At 40.5% G+C, this 14,412-nt stretch overlaps 1 protein-coding gene across 3 annotated transcripts; it reads right to left on the reverse strand.

Annotated features, from left to right (window-relative positions):
- Nucleotides 1–5,885: 5,885 nt before the first annotated feature.
- mdm4 (MDM4 regulator of p53) lies at nt 5,886–13,006 on the reverse strand. 3 transcript variants are annotated; one of them, XM_040159811.1, is made up of 11 exons: nt 12,810–13,006; nt 12,176–12,263; nt 11,951–12,025; nt 11,645–11,778; nt 11,474–11,523; nt 10,933–10,997; nt 9,296–9,392; nt 9,046–9,206; nt 8,665–8,847; nt 8,385–8,453; nt 5,886–8,287 (listed from the first exon to the last, which is right to left on the reverse strand). In XM_040159811.1, the coding sequence occupies exons 2-11, from the start codon at nt 12,245–12,247 to the stop codon at nt 7,718–7,720; spliced, it is 1,476 nt and encodes a 491-aa protein (XP_040015745.1). In that variant the 5' UTR covers nt 12,248–12,263; nt 12,810–13,006; the 3' UTR covers nt 5,886–7,717. The 3 variants fall into 3 exon arrangements, with proteins under 3 accessions (XP_040015745.1, XP_040015743.1, XP_040015744.1); XM_040159809.1 differs by having other exon boundaries at nt 8,665–8,862; XM_040159810.1 differs by lacking the exon at nt 12,810–13,006 and adding an exon at nt 12,342–12,715 and having other exon boundaries at nt 8,665–8,862.
- Between the last annotated feature and the right edge of the window lie 1,406 nt (nt 13,007–14,412).

Raw genomic sequence — 14,412 nt, forward strand, 5'->3', positions numbered from 1 at the left:
TTTCTTTATACTATTACTATAATGGGAGAGGAGTTTGTGTGTGTGTCTGTGTGTCTGTCTGTGTAAGTGCTCCGTCTAGGAAGCAGCTAGAAGCATGAAATTTTGAAGGAACCTATTTCCCTATGAGGCCTTTCAAACGACACAAAGTTTGCCCAGTTTGGTCGTTTCATTCTTTTTTTCCCCTTGCGCTTATACTGTTTGATATAGCGTAATAGGCAAGTTGTTCTGTGCATTGATTCCAATAAATTCACAAAGGCGTGAGCTTAGCTGCCATAGTTACAAACAGAGACCTTGCACGCAAATTGATGCACATACTTCTTTGTAAAGTTAATTAAATCGACGGCCATCAAAGATACAATGAGACCAGGAGTGGGCGATCGAGAACTAACTCAGCCAGTGCGAAACTGTATAAATGCAGACATTACATTGCGTATAAATTATATTAAACTAAGTTATATTTACTGAATTAAATTACATAAAATTTACTCAAATTACATTAAGTTACGTTAAATTTTATTTACAAATTAAATTAAATTGAATTAACTCAATTAAATTGCATTCAGCTAAATTAATTTAGTCTAATTATATTTCAAATAAACTGAATGAAATTCATTTTAATTGATTTAAGGCGATCTGATAGCCCGGTGGTTGAGTTGCATAGCACATGGGAGTAAATTTCTGTTTAACTACTGTTATTTTGAAGTCTATACCCAAAAACGAAAGTACTATCTTGGACAATGATGTAAAATATTTTTAGGATTTTCAGGAAAAACTGACTTCATAAATAGGATGATTTAAAATGTAACTATGGAAATAAATAAATAAATAAGCAAAATAACCATGAAATATAAATTTAAGGAACAAATTACAGTTGACATATGTGAATAAATGCTGAATGTAAATATCCAGTTTTCAAAAATTGATTCAATTTATTTTATTTAGTTGTTCTTTTTAAGAAAGGTACTTTATATTTTAGCTGTACGTACGTGATCACCTACATGCAAAAGTAACACATCAGTGTTAAATATAATTTATCAACTATAGTCACATTTGATTTTATTATAAAGAGCACATCTATTGATTGAACAAGTAAACATCTCAGAGAAACTAAATAAATGGCGATTTATTCTGTTATAGCTGTGTGAAACCAAATGAGTTACACTGAAAAAAATACTTGTACTCGAAATACATTTTGTATGTGTGAGCTAGTGTGTATGGGTCCCCATGTGTGCGTGTGCATGTATGTGTGCTTGCACGTTTGTGTGTGTGCGTGGAGCAGGGATTGCCCTGTCACTGGCAACACTGTTCCACTTCTCCTCATTGACAAGCAGCAGCATATTGTGGGACAGCTGAGCTGGAGGGAGGAGGGGGGGGGGGGGATCAGTCCTCCTCACCCGAGGTTAGCCTCAAGATCATCGCTGACCTGGAGAGCTGTCATCTGAGCGCAGTCTGGAAATCTCAGATATGTAAGAGGAGAGTAACAAAAGAACAGGAAAGGAGTTGATTAAAGGCGGATAAACTAGGACTTCAATCTAGTGAGATACAATATAGTATACAATAACCACAAAATCAGACTACTGTCAATGGAATACACCTGTTTGGTGATGCTTTATTTTAAAGGTCCTCTATTTTCTCCATGATAACCTAAGATGTTTCCATGGAAGAACTAGATAACTGGGACAATTTGTAGGGACAATAGACACAATGCTCAGGAACAGTTATTTGAGTTTGGTGAGTCGTGTTGAATTTATAAGCAGTTAATGATTTCCAGAGGAATTTCCTTAAAATAACAGCTAAAATCTGAATTTCTGAAAAAGCTGGCAGAGATTTATTTAAGCAGATATAAATTTATAATTGGAAATATATTTGTTAAATAGTAGGATTCACTAGGTTAGCTGGCATTTTTCTGGAATTCACTGTCCCATTTTCCCAACAATCACTACCAACCTACCTAGTTTTTTTTTCCAGGAACCTTCCTTTTATAATTTAATTTATAACAGTTCCTTTCAAGGACATTATTAGGAAATATAGTACCTATAGAGATTTTATAGAGAATTTTTGGTATTTTCTCTTGAAGACCAATTTTTATAGAAATGGAATTAAATAATTAATATTTAATGTATTTAATTTACATTATTTAAGTCTGTGTCAACTTAACAAAACCTGTCAAAGCTGTATTGCATCACTCATACAGTGGGTAACCAACTTACTTCTTACATACAAAATATATGTTTGTGGTAGGAGTGATTTTAACAGGGGGAAGGGATTTTAAAAAATATACAGTAAAATAAATGGAAGAAAAATTCGAGGTACCTTTGTGAGAGGACATGGTCACCATAGTGACCCGAGTGTGTCCCCTCAGAGGCTGTTTCTACACTCGCACCACGATAACTGCACAGTGATTACTAAAGCCTTCGACATCAGTTTTTCGTACAGCAGAATGTAGAACCTTTCTCTCTGAGATTATGGTGATATTATACTGACTATATAACATTAATGGTGAAAGATGACAAAGCAGTGTACTCCTCCAAGACAATCATCAGTACGTACAGCTCAATGAAAGCAAATCAATCACCTTACTACTCTGAAACAAATGAATGGGAGCAGTCAGCGGTGATTACTGCACCACCGCGTGCCTCTCCACAACTATTTCTGTTGAGTAATGAACCTTACGTAAGCTGCATCGCTGTACCATTTGACTGATGTCTAAAGGTGATGTGACACTATTACGGCCCGGCTAATCATCGGGAGAATACTCCCATTCATTCCTCTTCAGAATGAAGTGCCCCACCTGTGTTTTCACGGGGCTCTGGAGGCCTGGAGAAATCTTTCAAAGTCAGGGGGGAAACAGTAGTTCTGTAGCCCAGCCATGCTGCTTTTCACTGGGGCTTTTATCGCAGAGTAATCCCCTACAACAAACAGAATGGCCGGCATGTGCATACGCAGCTGTCGCAGTCTTAGTGCAAGTGGTGTCATGTTAAATCACAGGAATGGACTGAGCCCCTGAGCCATCCGTTGCCCTTCCCTTCACTGGCATCCGACTCCTACTGTAAGGCTCCAGCACACACAGACAAACACACATACATACTCATACTTATCTCCGGTGCTCCACTGCTGATTATTTACATGACATACCGTATATTCCAATGATGCCACAGGTTGTATGATACTCAAAACAGGCATCACAGACAGAAAAACAAAGAGCCTCCATCTCTGTGACACTGCCAGTGTAACTTCAGTTAATCAGAAAGGTATGTGGCAGGGTAAAGCTAGGCCCTCATAAAATCACTCCTGTTTAATTTGAAGGCAATTTACACCTTGATATTGCCCAAGTGTAAACCACAGTCAGCATAGCTCCTCTAGGAGACACGGTTGAAATCTGTCTGAGGCAAGTAATGTGTATACGCCAGCAGAATGATGTTGTGAGATCTGAGTGGATGGCTATGCGAAAATATTATCTGTCATATCTGGCTTCATGCTGTGGGTAAAAGGAAAGACAAGCTCAATTCTGTTTCTCCCTGAATCTCATCCTCATCTGTCACGTCTCTATCCTTACCTGTTTTCCTCTTCCAGTTCCACTCTTATTTTGAAATTCTCTCTCTCTTTACATCTCTTTCCATACTCCTATCTTTGTTTTTCTCTGGCTCCACTGACCTTCTCCCATGTCAACAGTGGGACAAATTTAGCGGCCTGGTTTCTGGAGCGACCAAATAGTCGGACACAACAGTGGGAATGTGTGAGATGTGTATATGTGTCTGCATGGAGGTGAGAAAAGGTCCTGGTCACACAGATACAGTTACAGATATCCAGAGAAGAGCGCAAAGGAGGGTAAACAGGCTGAGGCTTGCCATCCTGGAGGAATGCAGATGAAGGACACAGGAAGAGAGTGACACAGAAATACTATTTATATTTATAACGGTGCTTCATAAATACAAGGACAAAAAAAAGATTCAAGGCGGTGAGAGCAATAAAATGATAAAAATGATCAAAAATATGGGAGCAATGTTCAGTGAAGAGCTTCCGTCCTAACTATTTTCCCTCTAGGAAGTATTGCATACGCCATAGGGGATAAAGGGAGAATGTGTTAAGTTATTCTGGGATGTTGGGATGGAGGTACTGTCGCCATGGAAACATGCAGATCCCCCGCCACTCCCTGAGCCTTGCCATTTGAGAGCTGCCAAGCTCTGGGTGCCATGTCAACAGGGGTGTTATGCCATTCCTCGTCCCTACGCTCTGTGACGTGCCAGACGCAGCGGACAAAGCAGTATGCCATTCTTGAATTAGAGGCGGAGAGGGAAAGCATTTTGGTATGGCTGTTAGGAGGAGTATTTAGTGCTGTGGTGCAAGTCACAGGGAGGACACTAAGACCTACCTCCCTCCCTTGTGTGAGGTGTTTGTTAGTGCTGGAAAGTAATTATTGTAGTATTGTATTTGATTAGAAATTAAGGAAAACTGTGCTTTACTTGAGCATTTTCCATGTTATAATAGGCTACTTAATATTTCTACTCCACTACCAGCTGTAGATTAAACTACCCAACAGTGTATTAAATTAGAACTGAAAGGATTAGTTGATTAATCCATAGACAGCAACTATTTTGATAACTGATTATCTGTTTAAGCCATTTTTTGTGCAAAAGTATCAAAAATCTCATGGTTCTAGCTTCTCAAATGTGACAAAATGAGGATTTAATGCGTTTCCTTGTCTTAAATGACAGTAAACTGAGTAATTTAGAGATTTGAACAATTGGTTGGACAAAACAAGCAATTCGAAGATGTGACATTAATGAAAATAGTCATGAGGTGCAGCCCTACATAAATTTGTTTTTAGATATTACCTCTACATTAACCACTCACAACAGTAAAATGCTGCTTACACAATATCCATGACGAATAACAATTGTATACTCAAGTACATTTACTTAAATTTTTTAAAGCAGGTCTTTCACTTGTAATTGAGTAATGTTGGCATGGTGCTGGTACTTTTACTCATGTAAAAGGATCTGAATACTTCTTCCATCACTGATTGTGTTTACCAAGAATCATACCCTCTGCACAGGACTTGGCATAAAGCTACTGCTTCAAAGAACTTTATATAAGTGCAGACATAATTATTTGTAAAGTATTTACATATCATGAAAATCTGTGTAAAGCTGTTCTGTGTCATCATTCTGTATCTGAGTCTTGGCTGCTTTCATTGAACCGTTGGGAGGTTTCAGATGGTGGAGAGCTGCACAGGGGACTTTCCACTCGGGGAATATCCCCAAATGAGTAATCAGTATCTAAATAACATGTTGGGGTAAAGTAGACACATTATTTATACACCAGTTAGATAGCGGCAGCGGTATAGAAGCATTAACTGTAGAGGATAGGTTGTCTGTCCCGCTTCTCAACAAGAGGACAAAAAGGAAGCAGGCACAAACAAGCAGCAGCAGAACAGTGAGTAAGCAGAAGAGGGTCGCAGGTGCTGAAGCCCTGTCGAGACAGAGAGGACACATGACAGCTGGCCTGTCATACAATGACTTATTCTTCAGCCAAAAGACACACAAACACACACACACACACACACACACACACTTCACCAGTGGGTACTGTACATCAACTGTCCCTGTAGAGAGAAAGTGACCTGAATGATACAATTACCTCCCAACTCTTTATTAGTTTACAAAACAACTTATTTTATTCCATGACCAGTAGAAAAACACCTATATTAGCTGTACCATCTTTGAGCACATTATAGTTTTAATATCAATAATTGCAACAATTGCATGTAATTCTGGACCAGTATCACTGGTATAATATGTACTAAGCCATTTTATGAGGTCTGTATCTAGAGGAAGTTTGTTTCTCAGGGTGCACAATGATGGTGATAAATACAACAGGCTACATTAATCTTTTACAGCTTTTATACAGCTAATATAGCTCTCACACCAGCTGAGTACTGGTGCTAGTCACGACAAGAGGCATGCTCTACATATGCATTACATGTTACTACTGGTACTGTGCAGCTTCTGTGTGCACCAGATACAATATTGAGACTTCTCCCCACCTGCTGGCAAAAAAATTAAACACAAGTAAAGAGCAGAACAAAGAACTGATAAGTCTCTCTAGACCAAGCAGAGCCAAGAGTTAAATGTCACTGGACATCTTACTTGTGAAAGCTGGAGAGCATATTGTATTATTTGACAGCTCACACACACACACACACACACACACACACAGAAAGTAAGTAGTATCTACAATCTTCAAATAATGCAGAACAGTTAAAATAAAATCTGTTATATACAAATTAAAGTTCAAAGTCATTACTTGGCAGTGTAACGCTTAAATCAAACCCCCAACTCCTAATAAGTACTGCACCTTCCACTGAGGGTACATTTGGTAACTTAACCTGTTTCCTTAAAGACTTTCTGTTTATCTTTCAGAAAACACTTTTGCTGTAAATTAAACATTAGAACTCTGTAACAAGTGCGGCCTTTCTCTGCATCAGTACAGGTGGTCATCTGAACAAAACACAATCATAAATAAATTAAATACAAAATATACAGAAATTGTTCATTCGTCCTAAGTTCAGGAAAGGGAGTAAAGTACCCTTTCTGAATGATAATATTTAAAGATTAATCGACAATTATATGACATAACTTACTGCAGGCATAACTGTCAGAGGATTGGCAATAGTAAATATTGAATACATATTAACATCAAATTACTACCCCAAGAGAAAACTACAGTAAATACTTCAGCTGTGCATTCTCAAGCAGGTTAAATTCAGTTCTACATTTTAAAATACTATGTTCAGAGACACAGGACTTATTTTACAGCACATTCACTCCTGCTGAGAGAACGTATTTTTAAAAAGAAAAGTTTAAGAAGATATTTTCATGGAGCTGCAGCTATTGAAAACAAAATCATGCTTTTTAAGACTCGCTCGTCTGTTTTTCCTTCAATCTTGTATTCATAATTCAAATCTCAAAGCCAGAATACCTAAGAGGAAACAAAAAAGGTTTAAAAAAAAAAAAAGTCTACAGAATGCTTAAAGAATAGAACATCCTGTAGTTACATACCTGCAGATTTTTGTCCAGTTGATAACCAAAGTGTGTCTATGGGGAAACTAACAGAACTAAGGCAAGCAATACTAGTTTTTAAAATGGCAACATTCAACAAATGCAATGCAAAAACCATTGAGAAAATTCGCATAGCCTGAAAAGACAAGCCTTCATGAAATCAAATAATAGTTCACACAAACTGTGCATTTTTATGTGATCTTCTAATAAATAAATAAATACTTCTGCCTTTGTATGTCCCTTACTTAAATGTGGCACCAAAATAAACATTTGGTATGACAAACTCTTATGTCCAAGGTTTCATCTAACAATACTTCAGAGGCAGTGTGATGCAAAATAAACCATGCAACCAAGAGCAAGCTTCACCAAGTGCTATACTTTGTGTATGTGTTTGTTGTTTTAAGGGTAAGGTGCACATTTTGTGTGTGTGTGTGTGTCTACATATAGAGTGTGTACCAGAGTGCATGCAGCTGTACGGTCAAATGTGTTTGATAATGTGTGCCTTCGTTTTTGCTGTTCGGGTCCCAAAAGCCAGACAAACGTGTGTGTGTGTGTGTGTGTGTGTGTGTGTGTGTGTGTGTGTGTGTGTGTGTGTGTGTGTGTGTGTGTGTGTGTGTGTGTGTGTGTGTGTGTGTGTGTGTGTGTGTGACAGATTTTTAGAGGATAAATATCTTAATAACTTTTTGAATTATCTTTCCACATCCTGGACAAGGGGCCTGGAACTTATGTAGTCTCCTTGCACATGGGAAGCAAGTTAGCAGGTGAGCCGTACGTCCGTGTATTATATTTCCATTGCGTGGTCGCACTCGACAGAGCTTGCATGGCTCCAACAGTGCCTCAGGCCTAACTTCTTCAACCTCCATGCCCATATTTTCCTGACTCTCCCCTCCTGAGAGCTGCTCATCCTTGTGGAAGCCCGCGGGCCGAGGCCCCTTGCCTTTCCCCATAACCATAGTGGGCAGTGGCCGGTCGGCTGTTGAGTGAGAGGGCAGGATGACAGGGTCAGACACTGTCCTGCTGCAGTCCGGGACATCAATACCTGTGTCGCTATCATCTTCCTCATCATGGGTGGTGAGGGAGCTGCACGCTGGAATGTCGGGAACAGAGAGGGAATGGGCGAGTCGAGGGACATCTTTGTACCAGTTCTTACGCAGGGCCCAGCAGCGAACACAGTACCTCTGTAGAGGTGTGTTGTACTTCCTGCACTCTGTGCACTGCCAAGCATCCTGAGGGAAAAAGTAGATACAAAGTCACATGTCAGCATTTTTAAGATTTAATCTACAACTACAAAGACCTAGAACTATGACATACAGGGACACATACCTGTGTGGAGATCTCTGTATCTGTGTCATCACTCAAACACTGGGAGTCTTCATCTGGCTCCTCCTGCATCTAAATAAATACACAGGACTGACCATATTGTCTTCACTCTGGATGATGACAACCATTTAATTCTCAGAATAGAACATCAATTAATCATTAGTAACCTGTGTCAGAGTAAATGACACAGGTGAAATGAAAAAAAAAAAAAAAAAAAGTTAATCTTTATTGGTCGACATAAGCATGAGTGGAACCAGTGAAGACAAATGATTAAAGCTCCTACCTCTCGATCTGCCTTCTCCTCCTTCCCTCCTCCATCATCATCCTCAGATGGGGCCTCCCCTTCTCCACCGCTCCCTTCCTCCAGCACAGCATCTTTCATCTCTACGCTCACCTGTTCACTCTCGCCCTCGGTCAGGAACCAGAGGTCGTCTGTGGTGTCCGATACAATGGCTGTGTCCTCCTCCTGTGCAGGAGACAGCTGACACATCAGTCAGACCACCACTGTTAAGCTCCTATTTATGCTATTTTCCAACAAGGAATTATCTCTGTTAGTTGTTTTTAAGCTTGAAAGCTCCCAAATTATCCCTGACCCAGTTTCTGTTTAATCAGAATATTATAAGGTTAGTTGTTAGATTTTCTAACAACACATGAGGTTTCTTACTTGGTTTGTGTGGATGTCAGTGGAGCCGTTGCTCCTACGGCTGTAGTTACTACGGAGATTACCCAGAAACCACCAGGGCAGGCCAGAGAGGTCCCAGTCATCCAGAGTCACATCCAGTTTGGGCCGTTTGCAGGCTGACCGTGGCAGGCCTTCAAGGGAGTCTGGGGAGGTTTTGAACAGTTAAATTTAGCATTTTCAACAGGTCTGGTCCTGAGCGTATTTCGGAGCATGTAACAGACTGTTTGTTTACCATCATCTGGCTCCCGAGGTCGTCTCTGGGAGGGGGTCTGCAGGAGAGGCCCGTCACTGCAAGCCTCCAGTCCTGCTTTGACCACACCTCCGCACATCTACAGAGGAAGGAGATGTGAAGGACAAAAATTAGAACATAGAGCCATGACTAGGTACTTGGAGGACTCGCAGCTCCTTTTCAAGATGGCCTCTGGGAGTGGGGTGGTGGTTCAGGGAGCAGGGGGCTGGGCGACTAGGGTACGGGCGAGTGGGGAGGGAGTTAAAAAAATTTTTAGGGCTATAATAGGGGCAGTGAAAGTGTATGGAAGCTAAAAAAAAAACAGACAGCTGAAAGAGCAGACAGGAAAGCCAGTATACTAAGTAAAGCAGTAATACAACTAGTGAGTCAAACTTTAAAAAAATCCCCAACAGTTTTCATATGTAGGATGCGCAAACTAATTCATGGGATTTAAATAATTACTTATTTTCTATATGATGATGAAAAAAATATATAAAGGCTATCTGATGTACAAAATATCAATAACTGGTCTTATGAAACGGTCATGCGGAGCATGTATCTATGGAAAGGGTTCACAGTCCTAAAATAAGATGCTTTCACACAAAAAAGGAAACAGAAGGTAACTATTATTCACACCTGACACATGCAATATGTACTTATGAAAAACATCAAAAGTACAATCAGAGCTGAAATTTAAAAATTTTTTCTTTTTTTTTTTTGCATTTTTGCTTTATTTTGATAGTGTTAGTAGAGAGACAGGAAAGACAGATAACAGAGAGAGGATGGCATGCCACAAAAGGCCCGGGGTTGGATTCAAACCCAGACTGCTGGGTAAGAAAGGACTCAGCTCTGATACACGGTACGCCCTCTACCAGGTGAGATTGCAGGGCGCTCCCAGAGCTGAAATTTGACAGCTCCCTGGAATGGATTTAGCACATTCAGCAATTAGAAATACAGTTAACTCCTTTGATTCATAAAGCCTGACTGTAGCTGAGTAATGTTGAGAGAACACACAAGCAAACATACAGTAAGTGCTACAAGGTGGATTTTGGAGGGAATCGGAGAGAAGGGTATAGGAACACGGGGAAGGGTGAAGAGGTTTAGGGTAATCGTTAGGCCCGGTGGCTGATCGGGAGCTGTGATCCTCCAGTTCGGAGCAGAGAAGAGAACTCTGAGACAGACAGAGACAGTGACTCTGCCCCCCCCATCCACTGGGTGGAGCTGGTGGGTCACAAAAGAGTGTGGAAAAACCCACCAGACCAAACCAAGGATGGGGTTGTACAGAGACGGTGCCACTCTGTACAAATGCACACCAACGAAGACAGCAGCCCTTACCAACCCCCCCTTCTCATTACACACAAGCAGACAGGAGTTCACTTTGTACTCTCAAGACAAACTCTTAGTGAACAGATGTATTACCAGTGCTGGATTAAGCCCTACTGATCTCAATCCAGCACTAAAGGCTCAGTACATGGTTTTCTTTATGTCTAAGAAAAAAAAAAAACCATTGCGATTTGCATATTTTTGCTTCGCACTGAGGCTGCTGGACCTGTCCCTTTGTATGCGCAAGTGTTGTGTGTAGTGAGGGGAGAAAGGCTGGGGGGTCTCTGTTTCTTCTGAGCACCATGCTTCGGCTTTACCTGACCACGATCCTCCACTCCGCCCTCTACACATTCACGGCCCACAGAAAGATTCTCTGCAGCGTCTGCATTTCAGATGAGACACAGTAACAGAAAAAGGAGACCCCCACCCTTTAATTACAGTATGACACACTCTCTCACTAAGGCCTTCATCTGTGGCTTTGTAGGACAAGCTGGAAAATAGTGTTCTTCTGGTCCAATGCAGAATCCCCACATCAGATGTGAACTGTCACAAGTACTCACAATGTATGCAACAAGAAAGATGATGTGTGGATAAACAAAAGGGAATACAGCGGTAAGGTAATCGCTATATTCCCTGGAATCTTCCTTCAGAACATACCATGGTAAAGAAGCAAATGAAACACTGAATTCATCAAAGGGAATAGGAAAAAGGCAATTGAATTTCAAGTCACCACAAATATGCAATGTACCAACTATAAAAAGTATTTTCACAAATTGCATGTTCTTTGACGATGCCCCTTGACAAGAACATAATTCCAAATAAAGAATGTATAAACCATTACATGTTGGCCCCACTTACCAGCACAACCAAGCACAACCAAGTATTTCTTGAGCATTTCATACACCGGGCTGTGAAATGACAATGTGAGAGATTAGAATGGAGTTCCTCATGTTAGATGTATAAGTTTTAGACTGATACTCCAGCATTACTGAATATAAACAGATGCTACTTTTTTTGGAGTGCGAATACCTTGGGTTTTTGACAGAGAAGCTGTCCACTTCCAGCAGCTCTCCCAGAGGGTCATCCTGGCAGTGGACTATGTGCTGCCTCTGTTTGTCATACAGTTGCTTCCCCATGATGTACTGACCCAAGTAGTGCATCACCTACACAAAACACTGGACATTAGATATCACAAGGCACCTACACAGAAAGAACCCAGCATAAAAGGCTTAATAAAACCTGAAATGACCAACTTCTCAGGCAACACCTTGTTATGAGCCAGTAAAACAGGATGCATACAGATCAACATGGTTGACATTTGGCCCAGCAGCTCACCTCTTTGAGTGTAAAGACTTCTTCCTGGGCTCCGGCAACACGCAGGATCTGCAGGAGAGGGGCTTTTGGTTGTACCTGGGGAGGAACCCAGAAAACAAAACAAAAACAAAAAAAAAACAAAAACAAAAAAAACACAACCACCGCTTAGCATTAAATAGAAATTATTTATGTAATCTTAGACTATCATTCTGGCAAGTAGTTGATATAGTTTCTTTTTAATTGTACCTGATTTCCCTCTCCAGGTAGTGCCCTGCATGACGAGCTTGATGCCGGAGGCTGGGCTGATAGGGAGCTCATAGTAAACGAACCAAGTCTGCAAAACCAAAGTGATAACATTTAAGATAAATCAGCTTCTACATTTCCGACCAGTATGGTCACGTAACGACTTCACCTTCGTGAGTAATACCGACGCCCACGAGGCCAACATAACAATGTCGAATTACTGTTGGCCCGGTGCACCGAATAACGCCAAACGAGACCAAACGACTTTGTAACGACAAATGTCTGTGGCCTATTTTTTTTTTAAAGCTAAACGGGACTGCGACAGAATAAGCTGCCACACCGCTGCCTGGATGGAGTCGTTACAGCACACCACCATTACTTTTCCTTGTGCGACAGCAATTATTGTCTTCCTTTAGCACGGCCAGTGTGGCCGAGCTAACGCCAGGGGAACAGACGAGGTAGAAAAACGCACAGTCGCAGGTACTGCTGGCTACTGGCGTGTGAACTGGAACATGCGAGTAACTTCGGCAGGTGGCAAATCTGCCACCGTTACTAGCAAACGTGTTAGCTACGGTTAGCTCGCTTAGCTAGCTGGCGTTAATTCCTGAAAAAAAACGTTCATTGAAAATGATCTCACCGTGATGAGTTGACATTACTTCGCTGCTGCTACATTGTTCCACACGCACTGCTGCCTTAACAACTAGACGACATCTTATAAACACACATATAGCTGATATTTTTTTTCAACAGTAGCTAAGTCTAACTGACAGGTTAGCCGAACTACAGATTCAAAACGACGAACATGGCTACTCAAGTTCCGGATGCACAGCTACACAGGCCAAGAGTGTGTCGCCCCCTACCGTTTGATAAATGGCACCACGGATTTCCGAAATACAGAACTGTCTATCAATACTGAGGATAATAAAGCAAGTTATCAGACAGCTCCCAGAGCGTTAACAGAGGCGGGGGATACCTGGGGACAGTCACAGGTATGTAACTACAGCTTTCAAGTAGGCTGCCTTTGCTTAAAGAGCCTCTCATCTTCACTGCTACAATGTAGTGCACCTGCATTAATGACAATAAATCCCTTAAGATCCCCTCCAGCCTTGTCCCAAGATATGTAAATATACTCTACTTTGAACAATTATTTGTATCCGATATGGTTTTCCCATTTTAACAGAGTTCAGTTACCTGGTTGAAAATTCTTAAAATGACACCGAAGCCTCCTCCATCACTGAAAAATTCAGAATCTATGATTATGCAAATATTTGTCATTTCAAAAGTTTAACAACTGGATACAAGATGTCTCCCTGCATCACCGACGGGCCAATCCTTTCTCGGTGTATGTGGAGGCATCAAGTTCCCGTGCAAGTTGCCCATTGGACCAGGGTTGGTTTCCTCGAGAAACTTTGTGTTCCGCACATTCCATACAGTGAAGCTCAAACATCCAAAAGAAGTATTAGGGCACCCCTTATTCATTTCTAACTAATGACTTTATAATTAGTGACTAATTCATCAACAAATGCTTAATAGATCATCTATAATCCATTAATAAGATTGAAAAAAATTGGCGGCCAGGTTGTGAAAATCCCTTTTGGTGGCGTTTAGAATTTCCCTTTGGTAATAATTCAGTTACAGCTGTTGGTAAGCTATTTATGAATACTTAAACAAATACGCATGGTCCAGCAGGTCAGAGGGAATTTTCACAACCTGGCAACCCAACACTTCTTCCTTGAAAAGAATTAAAAACTGATCTAATAAAACTAATGAATGAGTAAATCATTATTAATAAAACCAGTAGTTACTTATAAACCTTTTTATAAAGGGTCCCTTATTTTAGGTGGTACTGACTGTAGTCTGACTGTTCTTATTTCTTATCGCTTGTTTATTACCTTGGCATAGCTCCTTTGTTTTGTTGTTGCTGCAGGAAAAAAGGAAATTGTGTACATGCACATCACCCCCCCAAAACCCCAGCAGTATACTGAACGGCTGTGCCAACTGAAATACTTTGCACCAATTAATGTAATAATAATAAAACAATTTTACGCCACATCTTGGCAATGGCTACTCGTACTTTTTACATTTTAGTAGGCTGTATTTTCATACATACTATTTTTAATGTTTGATTCAAGTATTATTCCCTTTGTAGAAATTTTGTAGTAACAAAAACCCAAACACAACTGAAGTGATGTAAAAGAGACGGTATTTCATTCAATAAATGCAAACATTGTCATAAAAAA

Source organism: Xiphias gladius, chromosome 21 (genome assembly GCF_016859285.1).
Source record: "Xiphias gladius isolate SHS-SW01 ecotype Sanya breed wild chromosome 21, ASM1685928v1, whole genome shotgun sequence".
NCBI classification, from domain to species: domain Eukaryota; kingdom Metazoa; phylum Chordata; class Actinopteri; order Istiophoriformes; family Xiphiidae; genus Xiphias; species Xiphias gladius.

Coding starts and splice junctions, on each gene's coding strand:
- mdm4 (XM_040159809.1), bottom strand. CDS start 12,247: ATGAGCTCCCTATCAGCCCAGCCTCCGGCATCAAGCTCGTCATGCAGG. Junction 8,863..9,045: donor CTGACATCCACACAAACCAA/GTAAGAAACCTC, acceptor CTGATGTGTCAG/CTGTCTCCTGCACAGGAGGA. Junction 8,288..8,384: donor ATACAGAGATCTCCACACAG/GTATGTGTCCCT, acceptor TTTTTCCCTCAG/GATGCTTGGCAGTGCACAGA.